Source organism: Artemia franciscana, chromosome 7 (assembly GCF_032884065.1).
Source record: "Artemia franciscana chromosome 7, ASM3288406v1, whole genome shotgun sequence".
NCBI lineage: Eukaryota > Metazoa > Arthropoda > Branchiopoda > Anostraca > Artemiidae > Artemia > Artemia franciscana.
In genome coordinates this window covers 61,344,978-61,371,271 of record NC_088869.1, presented here as the reverse complement: position 1 = coordinate 61,371,271, position 26,294 = coordinate 61,344,978, and the positions used below count along the sequence as shown (strand labels likewise).

The 26,294-nt window shown below is 35.3% G+C and overlaps 1 protein-coding gene across 2 annotated transcripts in view; it reads left to right on the top strand.

Moving 5' to 3' along the window:
• LOC136029566 (protein C-ets-1-like) overlaps positions 1-26,294 on the top strand; it is a 148,012-nt gene that overhangs the window by 50,313 nt on the left and 71,405 nt on the right. For both annotated transcript variants that reach the window (XM_065708054.1, XM_065708055.1), the window contains exons 3-4: positions 10,783-10,983; positions 24,935-25,138. In XM_065708054.1, coding sequence (XP_065564126.1) covers positions 10,783-10,983; positions 24,935-25,138 — 405 coding nt within the window. The remainder of the gene's footprint in view (positions 1-10,782; positions 10,984-24,934; positions 25,139-26,294) is intronic.

Below are 26,294 nucleotides of genomic sequence, written 5' to 3'. Positions count from 1 at the left end.
TTTTTCAAATTTCAAAAAGTTTCCAAAATGTCATTTATTTTGACAATCAGATTGCTGTAAAATGGAAGTTCCAAGAACGGTCCAGATTGGATTGTCAACGACAATCCAATTTCTTTTGATACGGTAATCTGACAATCCGAATTGGGAATCATGATAGTAAAGTGACAAGACAGTGATTTATAGTTTAAAAAACACAGTCATTGACATGTTTCTTTTTTAGAAAAAATATTAGGTCTGGGACTTACGCTGGGAAGAGCCTTTGGGTCTACCTTACTTCTACCCCAGAAGGTCCCGTAAAAGTTTTATTCAATTTCCCTATTTGTCACAATTTACTAGCTTTAGGATAGGTGGTTACAAAACTTGACGATTTACATGAATACGGATCCATATTTTTTATTCAAAAATTTCATTGCGCTCGATAGTGGGTATTTGGATACGAAAAGAAATTTAAACCAGATATTTTAGACCGATAGGATGACAAAAGTCTCTTGGTTCTTCTGATAATTGCTAAATCATTAGTGGCTTGCGGTAGCCAAGATTCCCTTTTGTGTAACACAGTTTGTTTTTAGAACAAAAGATGCTTTTTTCAATTCTTTGCTGCCAAGCACGGGCGCGGTATAAAAAGTTTTGCATGGTTACCTTTTCACTACACCCATGCCGAAATGGTCTACCGGCCAACCTTGTCAGGAAAAGACTTCAGTTTTATCTTTTCTGTCTAGGAGGTATTTTTTTATTTACGAATGTTTGAATAAAATCGAGGGGGTACCAGCTTTCAGAAAATCATTTTCACCGAGTGGGGTATGCTAAGCGTGGCAAAAGTGTACCGAGCATGGTGGAAATGTAAAAAGTGTTGCGAGGATTTGTCACGCGCTGCGAAATCGGGCAACGTATAGTGAAACCGTGCGGCACATGTGATGCTCTGAGATGTACACCAAGTGACAGAAAATGAGTACCTTCTTGAATAAAATTAATTGGGAAAATGAGACGCTCCGTTATTTCCTTACCGCCAATTAGGCTTTTATTTTGATATGTTTTAAGTTGCGACTATTTTAGATTTCTGCGGAGACCGAACCTTGGCACCTTATGTCTGTGTCTGCATAAAAATGATAGCGCGTAATTTTTAGTTGATTTGGTATTAATATGCCGTTTATTGTCCTTGTTTGTTTTGTTTTTTTCGTCACGAGACAATAAAAAAAAATATACTTGATTCCTCTCAAGATGAAAAGGAACTTCTAAAACAGCTTCGTAGGTAGGAGGAAGTTTTGGGTTCGTCCTCCCCCACCGATATATTGAGCTTTGTCTGATCACTCGTATCATTTCTTGTATTTCAAATATAATCTATCATTTTAGGGACTTCTTTCGAAGTCGTAAGCCATTTCCCGTAGTCTTCTTCCTCAAATAAAGGTCCTGGGTAATTACTTAAGTAGATTCGATGCCTTAACTCAGTTTGCGAGCCTCAGCGTCGGCTGACCATCTCAAAGATAAAGGGGTCCATTAGCGAATTCTCCCAGGGGACTAGCTACCATCGAAATTTATCGAGAATCTGTGGTTTGACTATAAAATTTGATGGAAAAGACAAAGAAATTTTACGTCCCCTGTTTAGGCAGTGCTTTCAAAGCGGGTAGCACTACAGGGATCTTCCATAGCTACCAAATTGCTCAAATGATACTTCTTTGACAGGGGCAGATCCGGGTTGGGTTCTCCCTCTCCTTCTAGATTTTCTGCAGCCCTTCATTCCGTTTTTTAAAATAATTTTATCAATCTGCTCAATTATTTTTGTCCTTGTTACATTCCCCCCCCCTAATATTTTGATCTAGATTTGCCTTTGTCCATTGAGCTGATATTTAGCGTTTTTCTAGCTGGTAGACTATAATATTTTTAGGGACTCCCTTTCCTGAGCTTAAAAAAGAAAATTCTGCTCCGTTTAATCCAAAAAACAAGGTTCATACTTTCTAATGAAGTTTCAATTAAAACTGAATATCTCTATCTCCGGCATGAAACGGGAGAAGTTAAATGGTTTTTCTAAGATTTCTGGGACATTAGGAGTCGCCATCTAGTTTCCTGTTCTTTATTCGGTCTCTTGTAAGTTACGGCAACACCGCCTAATCAATTCTAAATAGTTTGCTCACACTGGCTAGAAAGTTTAGAATGAAAAATATAGGGTAATCCTTTAAGGTATTCGTTCCCTTAAAGTAGTCGCATAAGAATAGAGGAAATTGTCACAAAAAAGAGAAGATAATATAGTCTGATTATGCATTTTATGGAGAGAAACTAAAATTAATAATTATTTAGTAATCTTTTAAAACTCTGATCCTTAATAACAAATAACTGAGTGATTGGTATATAAAAAGTGTGCAGAACTGCTTCACTGACTTCGATCAATCCCCCCCCACCCGCCCAGTATCATCCAGGGTATGGATCTGCATGCATTACTCTTGTGTGAACACCGAAAACTGACATATCAGCATAAGGAAAACAAATATTTGCATTCTCAAATTAGACGTTTTTTTTGGTGCGTTTGTTTAACCACGTAAATTTATTTGAAGTATGCAATTTAACAAAAACAACAATAACTCCTAATAAGGGTAAAAAACGAAATGCCCAAAAGGGTATAATAATATTGCGCAGCATTAATGCGTCACAAGTTCAAACCGTTTAAATTCCAACATAGTTTGTTATTTTATTCTAGTCTTGATTAAACTATCAAGAACTTAAGGATCGATTTTACCCTAAGGTAGTAAACCTTTTACTCGTACCTAAAAAAAGCAAATGATTAATGTTTAGATTACAAGAAAAAACCGTGAAACTAAAATAAATGTTTATTTTTATTTTTTGCTCCTTTAAAAGCTAATGACATGAAGATAATATAATTACACAATAAATTGCTTTGTAGGCTCGTGAACTGAATTTTTTTCAGCGGGGGTGGCCAATAATAAAATTTTGTTTCAGGGGGATGGGTAATAATAAAGAACACGAATTTGGTTTGATAAGTTGAAAAAAAATGCCCAGAAATTCAAGAAAATTTAGGGTATTGGGGGAGAGGGGAACCCAGACTCCTTCTTCTGTACACGGCCATGCTTTTGTGTAACGTTAGTGGCTTCGCGTCATTCTTTGGTATTAAAAGATGTATCTAAATAGGCACGTACATATGCGTTTATTTGGATAGAGCGAGACAATGGGAATTAAGTTGAAAAGAAGAAAAATTAAGAGGGACTTCGCAAAAAATATCGAGTTTTCTGAAAGAAACGAACTCGAAGGCCTTCTCCGCCCTGCCCGTCTGACTCTTAGTATGAATTCAAAATAATAGAAGGTATTCTAATGTATTTGTGCTAAAATCTTTGGGATTGGTATTATATGATTACATACCATGTATATTATTGCTCATTGATTTGTTATGAAACGAAGTTTTAATTACTAATAATAAGTGAAAGTTGTGTTTTCCCGGTAATACGTCATTAGTAGAATAAAAAAGATTTTGGTCTACTCTTATTCGTGGAATCGTTTTCGTTAAATGGTCGTACTTCCCGTTTAGTTAATCATATTGAAAATTTAATATTTTACGCCAGCGAAAATAACTATGATTGAATTTAAATTTTATTGCCATCAGTTTGAATTTAGTTTGGTATGACATGAATGTGAATAATTTTTTGTATGATTGTTTAGAAATGAATTATTCGATTTGCAGCTTAATTGTTTAAATTGATTCAGATTTCTCAGTATACAGGGGTCTCGAAGTTTTACCCCCCCCCCCTCTCCAACACGAGAAAAGTAAAGTAAACTAATGTTTACTATTCTTAGCCATTCTGTGGTAGACAAAAATATTTAAGTAAATGTTTGAATATTAAGTGTTCAAGTATTCAAACTTTTTTGTTAGTTGATCTACTGCCCTTGCATCGCCTATCGAGATCCTTGGAAATTCTTTGAATTGGTTTATTTCCTATTGATGTTTTGTAGACTTTAGTCTACTAAATAAAAGAAACAGTTATTAAAAAAATGAGAGCTACGTTAAAACTTAAACAAACCAAAATTATCCTACACATAAGGAGGACTTCAATCCTCCAAGTCCTTCGGCTAAAACTAGTGCTTTATGAAAACATTTAGAATGCAGGTGCGTCAATTTTTGGGGAGGGGGACAATTGCCTCCTGGGCTTGTTTGTCCCGTTTCGTGGATTTTGAGAATACATTTTTCGGCATTTTCGTTGAAAAATACCATTGTTTTGGCATTTTTACAAAAAAACTGCCCCCTGCATTTTGAAAATATATCCCCCCCACGTCTATGTTTTTGTGACATGACACTTCCATTAGAGTGCAGCAAATTTAGGCATTTAGTAATTTTAAATATCTAAATTATCGATTCCATTTTAAAGCTTTTGGACTAAAAATGTCGCCGTTTAAAAACAATGCAACTAAGTGAACCCATTCATTTTGTAAGGACTGTGTTGAACAAAGTTGAACGTCTCGTCCCATGGCTCCTGTGTCAGAGCATTCATTCTTCAATCAAAAATCAATAAAAATATATCTGCCACCCCCTCTATTATAAAATATAATAGCTGCCACCCCCTCAGCAGCCATATTGCAACTTTTACTACAAACAAATATATTGGTCCAAATGATGGGGGTCATAGATTAAAGTCCCTACCATGCGAGTATATATCCAAAACTGTTTATTAAATGTTGATATGAAAATGTGCCCAAATATAGAAAACAGAGGGTGCAGAAGGACTCAAAAATTAGCATGATCTTGGCGAAAATGGCACCATCAAATGTAACGTGTCTTTTCAAGCCCCTCTGCAAACATATACAATAGTAGTGATCTATCTTCAGGTATGGACAGACCCATAGCCACTACTTTTTTCTTCCCTAATGGTTTAAAATCATGAAGAAGGCTTAACGGCGATTCTTCCATGGGGAGACGCAGGTGCATGTTACGTAATAGGGAGGTTTTCTTCAACATACAGGTGCATGCTACGTGACGGGGAGGTTTTCTTCAGGGTTTCTTTGGTTGTTACGTCATAGTGTTTGTTTACTTTTAGTTGTTACATAATAGGGTTTGTTTGCTTTTGGTTGTCACGTAATAGGAATTTTGGAGTTCATGATTCAAGCGGGGGAGTCTTACTAAGACATTTTTCTTCAAGATACTGAGAGAGTTGATTGATTTAGAATGATCGGAAGTCCATACGCACATTGAGCCTCGAGTTTCAGAGGCAGTAATGCCGTATGGTGGCACAATCGTTTTTTAAAGATGCAGGTAGTCCTACAAAATAAACGGGTAACATAGACGTTTATTTTAGCCAAAATGACTGTCCCATAGCACACACGGATCCTTTATCTTTCTTCTCGAAAAAAAAAATGCAAAATCCTTTATTTCTGCTTATAGGAGCTTCGTAAAACATGAAGTAAAGCGTATTTAAATTACAATAGTAACTCCCCTCTGGAATTGTTTGCTAGGGTAGACTAGCTGCATATTGTCACGCTGGCGTGAAATATGCATAGTCTTGGCTAAAAAAAACGTGACATTTCATTAAAACCTCTCAGAAGTAACCGAATGCAAAAACGTGTCTCTTTTTCTTACAGGTGCGTCTAATAGAGCAATAGAAACCCTCTTAATTTGGAAATTTCTCTTAATATGGTTTAAAATTATTTCTAATAGCAATCCCTTCCCCACTGGAATTGACCGCTAGCAGGCGGGCTAGCCACATATTGTCAGACTGGTGTGAAATATACATTGTCTTGGCTCAAAGGAACGCGGCGTTTTCCTTAAAACCTTTCAGAAATAACCGAATGCAAAAAAATTGTCTCTTTTTTTTGTAGTACGTCTATTAGAGCAATAGAAAAGTTGCATTTTCATCAAGACCTCTCAGAAATACCTGGCGTGAAATATGCATAGTCTTGGCTCAAAGAAACGTGGCATTTTCATTAAAAGCTCTCAGAAATAACCGAATGCATAAAAGGTGTCTAATGTCTAATGTCAACCCTCCGCCTCTCCCCTTCCTGGAATTGGTTGCTAGGGCTCCCACCATTATTTAATTCATAGTTCTTTTTGTTTATATTTTTCCTTAATAGTTTTTTCGTGTTTTGTTTTTTCGTTTGTTGTTTTTTAATTGGATTCTTCTGTGTTTAAATAATGCTAGTAAATTTGTTTTGATTAATTTTGCCAAAATTAATTATTAAATTAGTTTTTTATATAATTTTAGTTTTTATTAAGATTGCCTCTAATATAAGTGCTAAATTCTTTGTAGTGAAGAAGAAAAGAAAGACTTTTGATCATATATGAAGGTGTACCATATTCTAGCCATGATGATACTCTCGCTTTTATTTCATCTCTGATAGCTTATTCAAGTTTCAACAGAGTAAAAGACTCTTACTAAAAAATGTGTTATGAATAAGTCTCAATATTATCTGATAACACTCTCTAAAGTATTACTTAATATGCAGGTGCATATCAAATGTAAGCAGTTTCTGGTCCCCCAGCATGCAAATTATTGCATCCATATGGGACCACGTAATCCTTTTGATCATTCTAGTAAGCGGGAACAGGGGAATCTCCCTGCGTGTTATATAGGTTATAATGGAGAAAGCATTACCCAAACCTAAATAATATGAATAGTTTGCTGGTCCAGTTGGTTAAGGCTCTGGTGTGGTCATTGGGAGAAATCTTTGGTTTTATATTCGAAGCTTAATGCCGACAAAAATCATTAGAGTATAAAGGTTCCCTGAGAAAAAAAGTCTTGAATGAAAAAATATTTTAAAGTATTTCGTTATATCCCACGTGTACATCGTCATTACGTATCATCCTACGTGTATGTCCTCCTCAGTTACAAGCGTTGATTCCCCACGGGATTCCCTTAAGAAACAAGTCACGTGTGAATGTCCCATCCTTAACACGTGTAAGCATTCTTAATTACGTAAGAACTAAAGAAATCATGAAGAAAAACATCTTGAAGGAAAGTGTCTTAAACAATGTCTTAAAATGTTTTGAAACATCTTGAAAAACGTCTTGAAGAAAAATGTCTTAATAAATCTCCCCCAATTGACTAGTGGACTCTAACACGTCCTATTAGGTGACAACAAAAAGCAAACAAACCCTATTATATAACAGCCAAAGAAATCCTGAAGAAAACCCCCCTGTTACGTAACATCCTCCTGCATCCCGATGAAAACCTTCCATATTACGAAACATGCCCTGCAGATTCCCCTGAGGGAATCGTCGTTAAGCCTTCTTCGTGATCTGAATCCATTATGGAAGAAAAGAGTAGTGGCTATGGGTCTGCCTAAACCTGAAGATGGGTCACTACTTGCAACTTAATATTTGTCAAACATTGTATGGTAATGTATTGACCAGTTCATCTATATCTTTGGCTTGACTATATAAAAATTTATTAAGTTTAATTGAGCCCATTAGATGTTGTTACCATGAGTACAGCCAGGCACATAGACTGGAATTTGTTCCGGGGATGGTGGCAAATCCTTCAAATCCCTTATTTTGTAAGAAGTATATGAAATTTATGGGAAAATAAAAACAAATCGTGAGATTTTTTCGGGGGCCGTGCCCAGAGGCCCCCCCCCCTGCGTATGTGCCAGAGTACAGTTGCATAATCAGAAAAGAGAAAGATGTCATTTTAATTAAAATCAAGCAGTTGCGGGCATCAAGCCATGGCTAATTGTAGAAAAAGCCAACACAGATAATCTGAGTCAGAGGCAAATCTGACATAACCCCTTTTTAGGATTATATATAAAATGATGCCATTTCACTTGTTGATAGATAAGTCTATCATCCTTCCGTCCATTGAACTAAGGGATGAAAGGCCGGATTGGTTTTGGGTTGGCGCGTGACAGACATTGTCCACTGGACTTGTTTGCAAAATGGGGGGCTGAATTTTGCTTGGAATCACAGGCGAACAAGTGACCTAAGCCTAATAGACTTCGCCGCTTGTAGTCTTAGGTTGAATACCGTGTCATAAGACTGACAAATGTGACCAACCAGTCCTCTGGACTCGCAGGCGAAAGGCGAGACCTACTGTTTCCGAAGTATCTGGTTAAATGGCAAGGGTAAACGGTGGAAGTAAGTATGACTTTCTTATTGGGCTAATACTTGTTTGGTAGCTTTGAGAAAGGCACGCCCGCCTAAAGTCTCAGGCAGGTTGACCAAGAATTTAAATTGACACAGGACCATTAGATTGCCTGGAAGGGAAAGGGAAAAATACCAAAAGTAATCCAATCTTTCGAAAATTGCACAATTTTATCTGTGTTTATAGGAGTTTGAGGGGAATGGAGGATACCAAAATTCGTTTGGTTACGTTAAATTACGTTTGGTCACAAAATATCTAGGAATGTGTTTATGTATTCTTTGTAGATTCGATTTCTTAAGTTTGGGATGCTATTGACAAGAGCCACTCTTAAGTTACCATCCATTACCCTGAGTGGTTTGATTTTTTTTTTTTTTTTTTTTTTTTTTGGTGGAATATTCTTTTTGATCACAGTTACTTGGTAAATTTATCTAGCGAGAATCTCCCCCTCTCATTGGAAGATCAAGTGTATAGGTAAAGCCCCCAAACTTAAATACTCAGGAACAAATGGCATTTTTCAAGTAAATATTTTGTTCACATAAAAATAATTTTGTTAAACAAAAATAAACATTTTGTTCAAATCAGGGTCACGTAGGCTAAAAAATTTAATTGAGGTTTTAAAAATATGAAATTCAAGAAGAAAAACTTAAAACATGGTACATGTGAAAAACGTAATAAAATTACGACGAGTTAGAAAAATATTGAGGTTTCAAGGAAGACATCCCCTCAATAACTCAGCCCCTCTCTTTGTTCCTTCCGGTTTCAGAAATTTGCTCCACAGACCCCCAGGAAACATTTTATGCGTGCATGCCCCCCCCCTGGGAGACAATTCTGCATTGTAGAGGTAGCGCCAGTGGTAGAGGCGTAACTGATGATTGGCTAGAAGACACTTTGGATCACATCCACACTTTGGAATCGTGTGTCACAATTTTGTTGAAATCCAATTGATCCGAAGGGTCCTCCCCCTCCCCCTTTAAAACTTATTCTAAGCTAAATCGAATATTAGAACCTCCGAATATTCCCAGGATGTTGTTAGAGGGATGCCACCCAAAGGCATATTTCGTTCATAATGTGATTCAAAGGAACACAAAGGGTTAAAGAATTTAATTTAAATCAGTATTTGAATAATTTATGTTACAACTGCTATGCGTCATCTTTTGGCTATTTATGCGGACATATTTTTCAATATTTCCAGGATTTTAATGTTTTGTCCTTGATGTATCCATGTCATTGACCACCAGAAAAATGGGGGTTAGCTTTTGAGTTGTTTTTTTTTTAATACCTTAGAAATTTTTTATAATTAGTCAATTATGAAAAACAAAATCATAATTACTGATGAAACGATTGTGAGATCATCTATCGGTATATTTATTTGGCTGTGGGTGAAAGTATGTTAGGGAAATTAGTTCTGTTGGTGATATTTCTGACATCGGCGGGTCATAAAGGCTTATGGGGTGGTGCTTTGGACCTGTTTCTCATCCCAAATTAGCTACTTTTTTTTACGATTCCTGCTATAATAATTTATAACCATTTCTGGTAGCGTTATAGAATTTGTATTGCTCCACCTCCCGAAGACCATTCCTGCTTGCATGTCGGCAGGGTATTTTGATGATTTGGTTTCGGAGTATCTATTTTTACCAAGCCAATAAGTAAGATGGGGCTTACGAATTATGCTTCTTGAAGGACCTCAATGGCTGGAGAAGTCAAATTCATCGAAAAAGAAAAATTTATTCCCCCAAAAAACGAACTGAAGTTCGATTTTCGCGAATGTGCTTGTAATTGAAATAACACATTTACGTTATATTATTTATTGATGTCCATTTCCCACTTTTGGACGAAGAGACATATGGTAGAAATGGTTCTAGGCGTTTACCCCCCTGGCGATTGCCCCCGGGAAAATACCCCCACGGAAAATATCCCTCGAAAAAGATCCTCCGGAAATACCCCCTCCTCCCGCTGAAAGAACCCGGAAAATACCCCCCCCCCCCGAGGAAAATGCCCCCAAGACCCCCCACCCAGTGGAAAATACCCCCGGTAAATACCTTCGTGGAAAATAGAAATACCAAGGAAAAGAGACAACTAAAACGAAATGAAAATATAAAAAGGGTTAATTTTTCATTAATATAATGCAGAGAGGAATAAACTGAGGGGATATGCCCTTTTTTGATTTTTATCCCCTCCAATATTTCGAGTCCAGTCATATAAATAAGGATTATAAATTTCCTTGGTTTTTAGCTCACTTGTTTTCCGTTTTTAATTACCTAGATTTTGCTTTGCCTTTACGGTTATTCTTTGTCTCGTAAGACTTCTCTACACATTTTTTTTTAAATTGTCCCTTTCTTTGCTTGATGCTGATGATGAACCATCAATAACGTCTTAACACTTCTACCCTTTCAAGTGCATAGTCTACCGAGGTGGATGCAAAATTTCGTTAGGAGCGCACCGTTTGGTTGAAAAAAGCTGGAAAGATCTAACTTTTTTTTTCATTGTAAGAATCCTCCCCCAGATCCCAATCTCCCACCCCTTGAATCAAGATTATGAGTGCTTCCTTGTGCAATTTCTATTGCTTTAGCTACTTGGTGGATCTAATTGTATGTTTGAAATTTAGAAAATCCTGGATTCTTCTGGTCGTCCTGACAAAGATAGTTTTTTAAGATGTCTCTATTTAAAAATGAACATCAGTCCCGTATATGTGTAGCCTTATCTTTCATTTTAGATCCTAGATTGTGGGCAGAAGGCGACGTTGAATCTTGGTTACTTTGGGCAATCAAAGAATTTTCCCTTGAAGGGGTCAATTTAATGGCTTTCAGATTAGGAGGCAGAGAAATGTGTGCTCTCGGCAAAGAGAGCTTCCTCGCAAGAGCCCCTCCGTTCATAGGTGACATACTTTGGGAACATTTAGACATATTACAAAGAGGTATCCTTTTTTCTTTTGTATTTATAATGTTTTTTCACTTGTTTTTACTTGTTGCTGATGATGATTGCTGATGTTGCTTGTTGATAATGTTTTTTTTTACTTGTTGCTACAGGATAAATAGCAAAAAAAGGAAAGAAAGGTGACACTTTATATTAGAAATATAGCAAATTAAATAAGCAAATTCTATCGGAAATAAAAATAAAGGAAAAAAAAAATTGAAATACAGCTTCAAGAATTTGCTTTTACCAGAAGAATAGATACATTACATAGACGTACCCATTCTTTTCACTATACTAATTTTTCTTAAATTTGTTACTGTAGTAGGGATAGTAACAAAAAGAAAGAAAGAACAGTGATCTTTTCTATTTGATACACAAAAAATTAAATAAGTGATTTCTGTTGGAAATACAAATACTGGAAAAATGATAACCTAGCTTCAGGAATCTGTTCTGCTTTACAAATACAAAGGAAAAAACTTTGTTTGGAAATGAGCCTATCCAGTAAACGTTCTCAGTGATAATTTTCGTTGGAATTCTTGTTTCTCGTTCTATTTGCTTTCTTTACATGCCTTACTCGCTGGACAAGAACAGTAGAAAAATACTTTTAAATGTGGCTTGATCATTTTATTTGTATAATTACGTGAAGTTATCTGCCATAGATGACAGAGACAGGCTGTTTAAACCACTAAGATATGGAACTTGAAGCCTAATATGGCAAGTTTGTTTCAAGCTGAATTCCCTGTTTTTACCTTGACTTCTGACCTTGTTATTTTTAACTTGACTTTGGCTTTTTCTTCGTCTTCTTTTGCCGCCAGCAAGAATTATATCCTCTCTTGATATTTTATTCGTCTTCGTTTTTCATGAAACTGTTGAAACTCATTTTAAGGTACTTGAAAAAATACCTTTTGGGAAATTTAGCTTGAATGTAGTTTTACTGTTTTAATTTAACTTTAAATTTGATTGTTATAACAACAGCTGCGTCTAGAATATTCGCTAAACCTACATAGCAAAAGCTCCAATTCACATCCAAGAACTTCAAACATTTTTAGTATTCTGTTTGTGCTTTTTGTGATAGAGAAATTGCGTGATTTTTTAGTGTTTCCGGTTTGATCAGTTGTATGCCTTCGGTGAAACTAGGAAATATAATTTTCAAATCAACAAAATTTTCGTGTGTTTCTGGTGCGAATTTTTCCTGTGTTTGAGATGCGACTTTTACGTTGAATTAGAAAACGCAATCATCAGTTTTCCTGCACATGTAGTTTTTGCCTAATGGTTTTTAGAGATTTTGTTTTGTTCTGGTTGAATTTTGGATGTTGCAAACAAACATTCTAAAAAAAAGTCGGGTCGCAAAAATGTCGTTGCTAGAAGTCTCTGATTATATTTGAACTAAATTTAAATAAACAAAATTGTATCGTAAAACTTCAGTAAAGTATAATTTTTTTTTGAAAAATCGGAAATAAATTTCGTAAAAAATGCAAGCATAAAAATCATCATTTTATTTTTAAGGAAAAAACTGGGAATTAACGTAAAATTCTAGTAGAAACACATACTTTTAATTCTTGAATGAGAGAGCTAAACTTTGTTGCAAAGCATACTGTATTCTGAAAAATTGAGGAAATCAAATAGGTATTGCGACAGAAGGGCATTATTGCTACAATATGAATGAATATAAATAAATAAATGATAAAGTACATATTGGGTGGAGGTTTTACTGACCAAGAATTAATGGTGAAAACATAACACCATATCTAACTTTGTTGACTTAGGTACTTGGCGTTACATTAATGCCATGTTTGCTGTAACATTACACTTCGCCGACAATATCAGGGGTTATTTGATTCCCTGTTAATTTTGATGGTGCACACAGAGCATATTAAGAAATAATAAAAGAAATTTCTTAACTTGCAGAAATTGACTCTCCAATGAGTTGGTTTTGAGTCTCTTCCAGGATTTTAATGAGTGAATGAGGAAGAATAATGTTGAACAAATATTTTTTGTTCATACTCGTGGTGCATGTCGATTTGCTTTGCCGATAAGTCAAGTGTGACTTCAAGACACCAAACACCCCATTTGCCCTGAGGAGGACCATGTTGTCATACTCTTTCAAACTAACTACTTTTTTCTTAAATTATTACTTTTGCAGCTGATTCAATGCTGCATTTTATGCTTCAACTTTGAAAAGTTTGTAAAAGGGTGAAAATACTATGATACAATTGGCATTGGATTTTGTCAGCAAGGGATTTTGCGCCGAAAACCAAAATCTTCGGGATTGTTTATCTCCAGTTTCCACCTTGCACTTTTAGGGGCGTCAATTGGTGGAGGGGGCGCGAGTGGCCTTTGCCAACCTAGATTTGAATTTTTTTTGTATCTTCTCTGAAAATGTCCTTTTTTTATTTTTCATAGAAAAATGCCATTAGATTCTGAAAATGCATTTTCCTCTACCCCCTCGCATTCTCATAAATTGACACCATTTTGCACTTGAAAATGATTGTTCACTTGACTACCTAGTATTTTTGATGCCAAAGTTGTCCTACTAGATCAAGGCACCTCCACGGAGATGGAGGATATTGAGATGTTATAAAAGAAAATATTTAAAAAAATTTTTTGTTTTATTTTGATGAATTGGTTTGAGACTATTCCGGAATTTTAATGAATGAATATGGAGATTGATGCATAAACAGCTTCTGTTCAGACTCCTGGGGCGCATCGATTTGTTCTTGCCCGATAAGTCAAGTTTGAAAGTCTTCCTTCTTATAGCAGGGGTTTGCTATTCCAAAATACCAACACTCGTTTGCCCCGACTGGTAAAGATAGTGTTGCCATGTCCTTTAAAACTAATATATATATTTTCCCTTAGATTATTATCGTTGCAGTTTTTTCTCGATGCATTCTTGCTTCCATATTTTATATTAAATGTTTGGTAAGGGGTGGAATTCACTATGAGACAGACTGCATTGGATTTTGTCATTTCAAACAGTTCCTCCGTTTTTATAAAATGGAATTTATTAAGTGGAAAAAATGGCAATTTTTCCCCGATGTAATTAATGCTTCAATATTTTGTATTAAATGTTTGCTAAGGGGTAGAATTCACTATGAGAATGACTACATTGGATTTTGTCATTTAAACTGTTCCTCCGTATTTATAAAATGGAAGGAGGGGAGATGATTTCCGTTGCGCATGAAAAGATAATTCAGGTGAATCAAATATATCCTCTGTTAAGGAGAATAATGCAATTAAACTCTTTAGAGTATGCTTGTTCACTTTGGCGATCTAGCCTTTAGATGAAAGCTGCCCGTCCCAATGGAGGATATTCAAAATAGTTATTTAAGAAGAATTTTAAAGGGATTAAAGCTATTTAAGAAGAATTTACCCTTTTAGAGGGAGTTGGATTGGAGGCGAAACTGTGCTAGGTGTGTACGAAGGATTTTCCGGGGTTGGGGAGCGATAATAAAGAACAAACTTCATTCTATGTCCAGGAATTCTTTTTATAATGGCCCAGAAATGTCCCTGGACTATACGAATTGTCATACATATCATGGACCTAATATACACACAAATACTACATTACCTGGGGGGGGGGCTCTGATCCCCAGTTAATTTTTATGCTCAGAGTGTATTAAGAAATAACAAAAGAAAATTCAAAAATTACTTGCAAAAATGGACTCTGGTGAATTGAGTCTTTTCCAGGATTTTAATGAATGAATGAGGAAATTGTTACTTGAACAAGTTTTTTTCAAACTCGGTATGGGCACCGGAGGAAATACATTTGTAGTAGGTTTAACATTTTAATATAAAGTCATTGCAGAAATGGTACCATATAATTTTATTAAGAAGGATAAAATAGAATTTTAAGCATACATTCGAGATATAATAGAACCCTCGTAGAAACACCCTCCAAGGGTGACTGCATAGGTCATTTATTAGGGAGATCAGTGATCGGTTCGTAAAAAACAGAATAGGAACTTAGTGATATAAACTGATAATAATAATAATAATTTACTTATCACCCACTTTACAAAATAGAGGTTAAGTGGAGTAAATACAAAAGAAAAACAACAAAAGAACAACAAGAAACAAAGTTAGTCACATACAGAAAAAAGATGGATAAGGCGATGAAAACACCCTAACTTATAAGGCGCTTCAGTAGCTAGATTGGCACATAATTTTTCGGAAACACCAGTAATATCGTTCGCACAATACTTTTTAATCAGTTTTGTATTCCGGTAAGAACAAGGCAGATATAAAAGAAATATGCAGTACCGGTAATAGTTTATACGAATACGTTTTAGATAAAGTAGTAGATTTTGTCTAAATAGCTTTTTTATTGATAATAATTTTTTAAATAGATCAGTCAACTTGGTCTTCAACTAACATTAAATTGACTTTTTTATTAGTCTAGCAAATGTTTAAGTTTATAAATTGAATCAATTGCCTTGCCTGACACTCATTGTAAAATGGCCCATATTTTGACTTTAGATGCTAGTTTGCCTCTGATTCTAGGCGAAATTATTGGTCTCATGTTTCAATTATAAATTCTTGGTTCAACCTGCCTAAGAACAAATATATTGGATAATTTTCAAATATATTTGCTCAGCCCACCGTGATGAACAATGAATCCTACGATAGAACCTCAACAGCTTGACTTAAGTTTGGCATTGTGGAGTGACATTAGAGGTGTAGCATAAGTGTGATGGTAACGACGGCAATGGGGGGGGGGGATTAATGGTTTTCCTTCTCACTCAATTGGACTATATGTCTTGGCTTTTTCTACAATTAGCCATGGCTTGATGCCCACGACTGTTTTAGGTCAAAAATCAACGGACTCGGAAGTTTAAAAAAAAAACTTCAAAAATTTTTGTATAGCAATTTGGTATGCAAAATATACTGATTTGAAGAATTCAAGGCGCATCCGATTCAAAAATTGACAAATGCCGGAAATATGCCCCGTCTGATATTATTGATTCCAACCCTAATATTGAACTAATCCTCCTCTTGTGGGGAAGTTTCAGTAGGAACAACAAATTGGATGAGATAAAAGAGTATCTTGGAGGCCCAGCCATATAGCTAACATAATATTTTAAGAAGAGCCAGAATTAGCTAGAAAGGGTTAAACAGAGATGTTGGCATTGGTTGACAGTGACACTGACGGAGCCCGAGCAACAGTGACAGCCGAAGCAACAGGGACACAGCCAGAATTGAACAGTTAAACAGGATTCAATTGAACAGAATTGGAAAGGGATGAACAGTGACATTGGTCTTGGGTCATTAACTTCCAGAAGTCGAAACAAAAAGAAAAGTAAACTTCAATGTTAGTATTTTTGCCATATTTTGTTGGAATAACTATCTCTTTAACAAAGTCTAGCTAGCAAGAGAGCGTAGAAGGTTCTATACCTGATGCAGAGGATCTGCCTATTACATAATTTTTTCATTAAACATGAAATTTTATTACCCCCTTCCTTTTTAGTTGAATGCACAAGAAAGTGCCATTTCCTTCCGCAAGACAACCATTCCCGGCCGAATAAGGCCGTAATGCCGTAATAAGGTCGTAATGCCGGTGAGTAAAAATTCTGAGGAAGAATTTAGGAGAGATAATTTAAATAAAACAGTGTAACAAAAAACAACAACAACCAGTTTAAATAATAAAAAATCCGAATATTTCAACTCCACAACTGGGAGCCTTTACCAAGGAGAAAAAATTAAAGTTTGATTAAACGCAACATATAAAAGAAAAAGACAAAAAAAACACAACAAGAATAAATAAAGCACATCTTAATAACCTCCAAAATACTGCAGATACACAGGTACTACATCTGAAACCGAAAATCAGTCGGAAACTTCTTAAAAAGCTTCATATAAAATTCACCTTCCCCAATCCACTAGTTTCAAACAGAGCGTAGAGGGGGCTATTGCCCCTCATTTTAGTCCTCAGTTATTTTAGCACCCAACCTATACTTTCGTCAGCTTAAAAGATAGTGTAGAGGGAACTATGGATTCCCTATTGTATAATTCTCCTATTGACCTAAAAAAAAATTTCAGTTGCCCCTCATTTTAGTCCTCAGTTATTTTAGCACCCGACCTATACTTCCCTCAGCTTAAAAGATAGTGTAGAGGGAACTATGGCTTCCCTATTGTATAATTCTCCTATTGAACTAAAAAAAAAAAAATTAGTTGCCCCTCATTTTAGTCCTCAGTTATTTTAGCACCCGACCTATACTTTCCTCAGTTTAAAAGATAGTGTAGAGGGAACTGTAGCTTCTACAGAAGGTCTGCCTATTGTATAATTTTCCTATTAACTTAGAACTTTTTTTAGTTGTCCTTCATTTTAGTCCTCATTTATTTTAGCACCCGACTTATACTTCCATCAGCTTAAAAGAGAGTGTAAAGGGGGCTATAGCTTCTACAAAAAGTCTGCCTGTTGTATAATTTTCCTATTGACCTAGAACTTTTTTTTGGTTGCCCCTCATTTTAGTCCTCAGTTGTTTTAGGACCCGACTTATAGTTTAATCAGCTTAAAAGAAAGTGTAGAGGTTTTTTTTTGCTTCTACAAAAGGTCTGCCTTTTGTATTATTTTCCTATTGCCCTAGAACTTTTGTTAGTTGCCCCTTACTTTAGTCCTCATTTATTTTAGCACTCGACATATACTTTCATCAGCTTAAAAGGGAGTGTAGAGGCGCTATAGCTTCAAAAAAAGGTCTGCCAATTATATAATTTTCGTACTGACCTAGAACTTTTTTAGTTGGCCCTCATTTTAGTCCTCATTTATTTTAGCACCCGACTTATACTTTCGTCAGCTTAAAAGGGAGTGTAGGAGGAGCTATATCTTCAACAAAAGGTCTGCCTGTTATATAATTTTCCTACTGACCTAGAACCTTTTTAGTTGCCCCTTATTTTAGTCCTCATTTATTTTAGCACCCGACTATTATTTTTCATTTTTGTTTCTTCGTAGGAGTTGCGTCATTATAAAGCCAGTAATGTAGTTTGAGTTCTTGAGATTCTGTCTCTAATTAAAAGCCGAAAGTGCTGCAAATTAGTTTAACTTATATCACATGTATTAGCGGTGACTAAAGATTATCTAGAGGCTTAACAGTATAGTTAACAAAATGTTATAAGAAGAGGCAGAATCAAAGCAAGTTTGTGGAAGTGAACTGTAGTAAGGAGCCGACCCGGCTCAATTGTAACCGAAACTCTGAAAAATGGAATTTCAGTATCAATAGTTATATCAAAGGAATCGCATTTTAATGCTTATTTCAAATATATAAGTTTCACCAACCTCAGTCTTACCCATCAAAATTTACTAGCCTGAGAAAATTTGCTTTATTTTAGAAATTAGGGGGACAAAACCCTTAAAAAAAATCTTAACGAAAGTCACACCATCACATTCAGCGTATCAGAGAACCCTGCTGTAGAAATTTCAAGCTCATATCTACAAAAATGCGGAATAATGTATTTTTTTGCAACAAGACAGATCACGGACGCGTGTTTATTTGTTTTTTTTCCCAGGGGTGATCGTATCGACCCAATGGTCCTAGAATGTCGCAAGAGAGCTCATTCTAACGAAATCAAAAGTTCTACTGCCCTTTTTAAGTGACCAAAAAATTGGAGGGCACCTAGGGCTGTTCTTTTCTCAACGCCCCGCTCTTTACGCTAAAGTTTTTTACCGTTTTAAAAAGTAGAGTTGAGAGAACTAGTCACACTTTCGCATAAAGAGCGGGGCGTTGAGGAGGGAACAGCCCCTTTCATATACGGAGTAATTTCTGTTCGTTTTAAGTTTTAATGTCGCTCCTTACTTTCAGTTAAAAAAAAACTTGTTTTTTTATTTAATTAGCTAGAAAAGATTAAATAGTGACGCTTTCATTGGTTAACAGTGACTGAGCCGGAGTAACCAGTGACTGAGCGGTGACAACCAGAGCAACAGTGACAGTGACGGAGCCTGATTTAGTCAGAAAGAATTAAAGATTTAGTCAGTTAGTCAGAAGATTAAATCAGTTAGATTTAGTCAGTCAGAAAGATTTAGTCAGTTAAAATAAGGACGTTAATTTTGGTTCAGTAACTTGCTGAAATCGAAAAAATAGAAGTACATTTTATTTTTAATACTTTCATCATATTGTACTGGACTATTTGTTTTGATAATAGTCCATTGATAATTTGTTTAGACCGATGTAGTACAGATAGCAAGAGAGTGCATGGCGGGCTATAGCTTCTAGAAAAGGTCTTCCTAATGTATAATTTTTCTTATTGACCAAGAACCTTACTAATTGCCTCTTAATTTAGTTCCTAGTTGTTTAACACCCTAACTACCTTAATACCTCCATGACCTCCTTACATCCAATGAGTTTCATATTTTTCTTCTTAGGAGTAGCATCATAATATAGCGTATAGTTTAGCTTCAGAGTTTTCGAGATCTAATTGAATTCCGGAAGTGACACGAAGTGGTTTAACTTATACCAGATGTCCCCCCTACTTGCTGTCAATTGACTTCTATTATTCAAGGGTTTTCAAAGCTATGTAATAAGGTTGAACAATATGCCTAGTCATCCAGTTGAAAAAATGGAACTGAAAAAGGGCAACAAACTCAATTTGTTGAACAGAAAATTTTTCTTTAGTATGTATTTGTACCAGTGGGCCGACAAACAATCATTTATTTATTTTATTCAGATAAAGAATTGATTATGATTTATGAGTTACATCAGATTTAGATGGCGGTTGGTTAGTGGATAAAAATGGCCTTCTATTTTTAAGATACACTTTTAATTTTCAATAGATCATTAATACTTGACATCAACGCCTTTGCGCGATTTTAATATTATCCTATGCAGGCATGTATCTGCAATCAGGGACGTATATAAAACATTTTTAAGGCTCAACTCTCCCCATTGAAACGTGTATAGGCCGTGTAGGTAAGGGGAGGACCAAATATACTTCCTTCGCCGTAAGTATATAATAATAGTTAGTATTTAGATTTGTCGAGGTGGAAAGGGACATATTAAAATATTCTGAGGGCTCAATATATTAATCAAATGCATTTTGTTCATAAATATCTGACTTGTAGGTTCATCAGATTTTATCCAATTAATCGTAGAACGAGTTCCTTGGTTAATACCCAGGAACGGGTATTCCCTTCCCTGCTCGAATTATTTGATCACAGTCTACAAAGAGACCACATTAAATTGTTTACAAGATAAAAAAGATATATATTGTTTGGCATGATTTTTTTTTTCTGGTTTGTAGCTTATTGCAGTTTCTGTTAATATTCTGATATGACATTCAAGATTTTGTCCAAATGTCGTAACTGGTGGGATCTGATTTTTAATATATATATATATATATATATATATATATATATATATATATATATATATATATATATATATATATATATATATATATATATATATATATATATATATATATATATATATATATATATATATATATATATATATATATATATATATATATATATATATATATTTACTTATAGTATATAAAACCTTACCCCCACCCACCCCTAGTGTGCAAATATAAAGCCCAAATTTTATAAATCCAATATATTCTGTCAGCCGTCGTCTGTCTTTGCTGCTATGAAACCGGTTGTGTTAGTTCTTACATTCAATTAAACAAAAAAAAAAGTTTTTTTTAACTGAAAGTAAGGAGCGACATTAAAACTTAAAACGCACAGAAATTACTTCGTATATGAAAAAGGCTGCTTCCTCATCAACGCCCCGCTCTTTACGCTAAAGTTTGACTCTTTCTCTCAATTCTTCTTTTTAAAACAGTAAAAAACTTTAGCGTAAAGAGCGGGGCGTTGATGAGGAAGCAGCCTCTTTCATATACGAAGTAATTTCTGTGCGTTTTAAGTTTTAATGTCGCTCCTTACTTTCAGTTAACAAAACTTATTTTTTTATTTAATTTCTGAACGTTTTTGAATCAATGCATGTTTTGATTTTGGCTCTCCGCAGAGGAATAATCAAAACGAAATTTGCATATTTTTTTTTTTTTTTGGCTCAATGGCTTTCTCATAATTTTGAGAAAAAAAGAGCGGGGGACGAAGCCTAGTTGCCCCCCGATATTTTGGTTAATTAAAAAGGCAACTAGAACTTTTAATTTTTTACGAATCTTTTTATTGGTAAAAGATTTACGTAACTTATAAATTAGCTTACGTAAAGAACTTTTGTATTCTCATGTTTTTATTACATAGCCTATATGAGGGGATTCGCCCCATCGTCAGTACCTCGCTCTTTACACTAAAGCTTAAATTTTATCCCAATTCATTAAGAATGACCCCCTGAATCACAAAAGCCGTAGAATAAGTAGTTGAAATTACTGAAAATACTTTAGCGTAAAGAGCGAGGTATTAGAAGGAGGTGAGTCCCTCATATGGGTAATAATTTCTGTTTGTTTTAAGTTTTATTGCTGATCCTTACTTCCAGCTGAACAAGCTTTTTCACTTTTATTTTTTAATTGTTTTTTTTTTAAATAATGCTAGTAAATCCTGCTCTCCCTTCATGGAAATTTTCTTCTCCCATTACAAATTCTCGAAGGAAAGTTCCCCCAGCAAATCCCCCTCTTCTCAACCCCTCCCCCAAACCAAAAAAATCCTCCTGAAAACGCCTGTATACTTCCCAATAACCATTACTATATGTAGGCTAAGCACAGGTCAAAATTTGTAACTTGTTGCCCCTCCCACGGGGACCGTGGGGGAGTAAGTCGTCCCCAAAGACATAGTTATAAGGTTTTTCGACTACGCTGAATAAAATGGCTATCTCAGAATTTTGATCCGTTGACTTTGGGAAAATAATTAGCGTGGGAGGGGGCCTAGGTGCCCTCCAATTTTTTTGGTCACTTAAAAAGGGCACTAGAACTTTTCATTTCTGTTAGAATGAGCCCTCTTGCAACATTCTAAGACAACTGGGTCGATACGATCACCCCTGGGAAAAAGAAAAAAACAAAAACAAAAAAAAAACAAAAAAAAACAAATAAACACGCATCCGTGATCTGCCTTCTGGCAAAAAATGCAAAATTCCACATTTTTGTAGATAGGAGCTCGAAACTTCTACAGTAGGGTTCTCTGATACGCTGAATCTGATGGTGTGATTTTCGTTAAGATTTATGACTTTTAGGGGGTGTTTCCCCCTATTTTCTAAAATAACGCAAATTTTCTGAGGCTCGTAACTTTTGATGGGTAAGACTAAACTTGATGAAACTTATATATTTAAAACCAGCATTAAAATGCGATTCTTTTGATGTAGCTATCGGTATCAAAATTCCATTTTTTAGAGTTTTGGTTACTATTGAGCCGGATCGCTCCTTACTACAGTTCGTTACCACGAACTGTTTGACAACAAACTTCTCGAGTGTGTTCTAATTCCGGAGAAGTTGTTCTATAACAGTGTATATTGTGTATGCGACTTATTTGGTGTCTAAACTTGCGGTATGAATGACAATTTTTCTATTGTATTTTATTTTCTAGAGTTCAAGTAGCACAATTTCCAAAAGAGGCTGCTACCCCTCCCCCCTTTCTCTTCATTTATTCATAAATCAAGTCTTAAATTTGAAAGGAAAGCCGCCTTACTAACTAAACTTCTTCTCAACCCGCTAAACAAATAGGAACCATCAACTAGTGAAAATTTGTCTAAATAGACTACATCGCAGACAGAAAGAGAGCATTAAATGGTAATTTGTTCTTTTATATTATATTTCCTGGTCATAAAAGAGACAGAGAAACAAAAGGGACTTTGGTGTGTTCTTAAAATTTTTATTCCTCTTAGGTTCCATTAGTAGCTTTGTTAATTTTGACGCTAAAATTAGAACTCTAAAGAAAAACAGCACATTCATTAAAAAATTTACTTTTTATGGTGATTATAGGGGCTTTATTTTATCTCCTAGATTACGAGTAACATAAATATCAAAAGAAGTTGCTAACCCCCATGCTTTTTCAGTCAAGTTTCAAATTTGAAAAGAAAACCGCCTTTCAAACTGAACATCCTCTCAACCCGCAAAGTAAATATGAAATATCAAATATTGGAAACTAGTCCATATAGAGTTTGCTGACACCCAGCCCAAAAGATATCTTTTTGCTGGTCAGAAAGCAATTGTTAAACGTTTCGCTGTTTGTTAGGAAATAAGTGAAATTCCAATGTGACGCGTGCCCGTACTGCAAGTTTACTTAGAATGTTTTGTTGGTTTCTTTGACATGTGTTCGGTTTTTTTGATCTTCCGGCGTTTAGATGGTTGATGTTGTCGGACGTGATTTAGCGGAATTCGCTAAGTATGCTTGATTGTTTTGATACTTCGTGAATTTACTCAGATCTAAAGGCAGAATGGATAGAACAAGGGAAATTCAGAATAGCGTTCCCTTGGAAGCATATGTACTGCGTGTTAAATTTGTATATCGCATATGTCAAACTTAAAGATCGCTTCTAGGATTTTTATATTCCGAAGATATTTCCTAAAAATCATTTCTCAAGCTGTTCTTAAAGGAAGGATCAGTATGGCAATGGTCCTATTGATCTAGATTCTGGATTTTCCCTTGGAGAACAGCTTAGAAAATTATTTTGGTAAGCGTGGAAATGTCAGATACGGCTTTCCGGCTTGACGTTATATGGCCATATAGACGACCGTTTATAGGGCCTAACCCCGTTTTTTTTCTGACTCCAAAGGTCGTTCAGGTCAATAGTGAATAATTTTGTAAATAAAATGTCAATAAATTCTTCAAATATTTATCGATTATTTTATTAAGAGGCTTGTAGGAAGGAATATTTTTCACAAAATCCTATGAATAGTACTCCTATAAGAAAAATATTATAGTTACCCTTTCACTGTTACTAAGAAAGAGTCATCATATTTCAGTTTTGTTTTGTTTTAAAGTTTGGTTTTTATATTTTTATCAGTTCTATTCTGCACTGAGGACGGTCAAGTGGAGGTCTTGACCGAATATTTGCATAATTTTCAACTTTTTCACTGGCTGTTTATTGTCCTCGTTATCTTCCTTTCTTCGCAAATTTATGTTTTACCACCTTTTGAACTTTCGTAGCCTAGTTGGGGCAGTGAGAGCTAGTTATCATATTGACTATCTTTTCAAGTATCAATCCCCTTCTTTAAGCACTGCACTTATTACCTTATTCAAGACGTTAGTTAGAAGAAATACTTATCAAAAAGGTTCATCTAGAAATCAGTAAGTTTTCGTATGGAACGAATTCCGTCAGGGCTAATTTCTAGAGGGGAACCTTCAAATTGTTTTTGGAGGTGTTTCAAAAAATTCATGGTTTAAAACCTTAGTTCCAAAGATTAGTGACCTATTATTGTTCACAAATCTTATGAAGATTGGTGAGGATTGACGGGGAGAACTGAACCCACTCCCTATGGCTATCTAAAAATGTTATATATATATATATATATATATATATATATATATATATATATATATATATATATATATATATATATATATATATATATATATATATATATATATATATATATATATATATATATATATATATATATATATATATATATATATATATATATATATATATATATATATATATATATATATATATATATATACTAACACGAGAAATAAAAAGATACGACAAAGGTTTTCGGCATAAATGATTTCCTTCAAATAATTTTATTGTAGGCAATTTTATTATAAACAGGGAGGCTATTTGGGAGAGGGATAGGGGATATTTGGGCTTTTTATGCTTTAATATTGCTGTAGAAGTTTTTAAAAAGGATTGTTTTGACAGTATATGATGATTCCTGTGACGATGCATGGAACGAGTTCTTTCCCATTCCTTTAACCCATTAGCTGTGAGTAGGGGCGTTGCTGCTGCTATAGATTCTCTTCAAACAAATCCTGAGTGTGTCATTGCAAAACCATGCTTTCCTCCTCTTTTATTATTCTCAGGAAATGTTAATTTTTTTTCAAATAATTTAATTTCTTCTAGAAACGGACCGAGAAAGAATCGCTCTTGGTAATGGACCGCTTATTAGCAATTTTTACCAACCAGAAAGCTGTCTTACCATACCTGAGTCTCAAGAGTTCCAATCCAGTGATCCCTTACCATTCCAGCCACCAATGACAACGTCTCCTGTCCAGGGTTCGACTCCTCCAAGGCAACCTAGAACGCCGTACCATCCCTCTTCGAGTGGTAAGTCCTATTCCCTGTTTAAATGTACAAAACTGATCTTAAAGATTCAGATTACGTTTAAGTTTGGCAGAAGTACACAAACTAGTGCATAATTAGAAATCAAAATCTACCAAAGTAATTCTTTGTGTCTTATTTTGAAAGTCTTTCCGCACATGGCTTGATAAAACTAATATATTCATCGCTTAGCGACAACGATGACCATCCAGATTTTAAGCCTTCCAGATTTTCTGCTGAAGATCCTTCTTGTGTTCACCTTCCCCCCTCACTTCCAAGAAAGAGGTTAGATGCAAAAGTTCTATGTCATGCTAAATTTTCTGTCCAAAATGTATAAGTTTCCTCATAGCACTTGTATCAGATTCACTCTTGTCTAAACCATTCAGAGGATTCGACACATTTTAAGACCAGCTAATGGAGCTAATGCGACATAATCTTTTTTTCTATCGATTTATAATTGGACAATCCAGGGGCAGATCTAGAGCAAAATCTTGGGTGGAGGGGGGGCAATGTGACAACTCTGCCAATAAGTAAAATCTTGGGTGGAGGGGGGGGGTGTGACAACTCTGCCAATAAGTAAAATCTTAGGGGACGATGTGACAGGGGCACCAATAATTGCCCAAGTTGACAAATTTATTTTTGAAAAAAGAGTGACAAACCGAAAAAAAGGGATGAGGGCGCTAGAATAATCTTTAGGGTAGTGTTCACCCGGCTCCCCTGGGTCTTCCAGTCGGATAATCGGTTACAATTTGCTTAGTATCCGCTTACACATCTCAAATATAATCTAATACTAGGCTACTAACAACTCACTGAATGACCGAGCCACCTGAAGCTAAAACTATAGATGGTTGGCCAATTGTGGTTATGTGTCACCCTTCATCCGCAGAACAAGATCCATTTTCAATTTCCCCAAAAATATGTTGCAATCAGCGCTAAAATTACCCCTGTTTATATCCTTTGAAGTTTCTGCTACTTCTTTTTGGATACACCCTAAAGAGTCGCTGAAATCAGACATTTTCAATTAAACCAAGTTCTGGCGGAAGATTTTAGATGGTGTCGGGCGAAAACAACCAAGCGATGGCGTCATTTAAGCCAAAACGAAATTCTCTGAATTCTTCCAAAAAAATTCCCATGTATAAAAAAGCTGGTATTTTATGTTGAA